This window comes from Penaeus japonicus, unplaced genomic scaffold (genome assembly GCF_977035675.1).
Source record: "Penaeus japonicus unplaced genomic scaffold, GWHDUDI00000001_assembly GWHDUDI00000004, whole genome shotgun sequence".
Lineage (NCBI taxonomy): Eukaryota > Metazoa > Arthropoda > Malacostraca > Decapoda > Penaeidae > Penaeus > Penaeus japonicus.
In genome coordinates, this window is record NW_028234406.1 from 49,584,740 (window position 1) to 49,586,355 (window position 1,616).

The 1,616-nt window shown below is 50.9% G+C and overlaps 1 protein-coding gene across 1 annotated transcript in view; it reads left to right on the forward strand.

Moving 5' to 3' along the window:
* Positions 1–842: 842 nt before the first annotated feature.
* LOC147472079 (uncharacterized) overlaps positions 843–1,616 on the forward strand; it is a 1,745-nt gene continuing 971 nt past the window's right edge. Inside the window, exon 1 of the mRNA XM_086535847.1 lies at positions 843–1,616. This exon is cut by the window's right edge and continues 261 nt beyond it. Within this exon, the coding sequence (XP_086391973.1) occupies positions 843–1,247 (405 nt within the window). The 3' untranslated portion in view covers positions 1,248–1,616.

Below are 1,616 nucleotides of genomic sequence, written 5' to 3' on the forward strand. Positions count from 1 at the left end.
TGCGAGATCCAACCTGTGAGGGCCTGCTCGGATTCCTGGAGGAGAGCGGGTGGGTACCAGTTGAGCGGCCTCCCGCTGCCCTCTCCAGTTTCGAAGTGGAGGAGGGCGTATTGTATTATTTGAGATCCTTCCCCGACAGAATTGTAAGGCAGGTGTACGTCCCCAGGCATCTCCAGTCTCAAGCACTACAGCACGCCCACTGTCCTCCAACTGTTACACATCCTGGGGTCCATCATACTTACCAAAATCTCCAGGCTGCCTGGTATTTTCCAAATATGCTCCGCCTGGCAAGGGAGTATATTGCCAGATGTCACGCATGCCAGCAACGTAAGGGCGTGGCAGGCCGAGCACCATTGGAAGGGCACCCACTGCCGGAAGCTCCCCTGGAAATGGTTTCAGCAGACCTCATGGACTTACGCGGGTCTGCACAGGGGTTCCGGTACGTACTCTCCATTGTCGACCATCATACCCGGTTCCTTCAGCTAGTCGCCCTCCATGACAAGAGTGCTGACAGAGTGTTGAGGGCCTTTGTCGACAACTATGTCACTCTGTTTGGCCCACCTGACCAACTCCATACGGACAACGGCTTGGAGTTCTCTTCGGCTGAGTGGCGCTCACTTTTAGAGGAGCTGGAAGTGAAGCACTCCTTTTCGGTGGCCTACCACCCCCAGTCCAATGGGGTGGTGGAGCGCACCAACTGAACAGTTAAGGATGCGCTGGCTGCCTTGGCTTGGCAGGCTCCATCGCAGTGGCCTACGCATCTGCCAGCTGTCCGCCTGGCGCTCAACTCAGCCCTTCACCGTTCCGTTGGAGACCAGCCACTGTATTTGCTGACGGGCCGTATGGCAGTCTTTGGCCAGGGGCTTACGAACCGCCAGACAGTTGACCATGACCTGATGTTGACACGCCTTGCAGACGCTCGCCGGCTTGCAGTTGTGGTGAGCCGTAAAGCACGAGAAGATAACAAGGCACTTTATGACCAGGGCGCAAGGTGCTCAGGCCCATACGAGAAGGGCTCCCTGGTGCTACGTAAGGTCCAAGGGAACCGTGGGCCTCTTGGTGGCCGCTGGCTTGGACCCTGTCGTGTCCAGAAGCGACTTGGGCCTGTCAGCTACGACATCCTGGACCTACAGCCCCCACATCGTGCCGTCAGGGTCCACGCCAATCAACTCCGTCCATTTCTCCCTGCCGCTGAGGTCGACTACCTCGAAGAGTGCGACCAAGTGTTATATCCATATGAACACTGAAAATATGAAGTGAGATCTGTGCACACTGTTTCTGACATTTATCTGTGATTTTATTGTACAAAAGTTTTATGTTTTATTTTTGGGCTGTGATTTTTACTTTGTTTATTGGTGCTATTTTGGGGTTTTTACTTTTCTGTGTTCAGCAATCTAGTCTTGATTTTATATTTTATTGTATTTTGAAATTTATACATTTTTTTTAACATTATGAATTTTATATTGAAACCTTTTGGATTTTAAGTGTATTTTATATTTTATTTTATATATAATATTTTTCACAACATTTTAGTTGGTTACTGGCACTTTTGGAGGTGTGGCGTTTTCTGTTCCCCGGGGAGGGGCTGTAGAGTAATGTAGTTCCTTACGCGAACG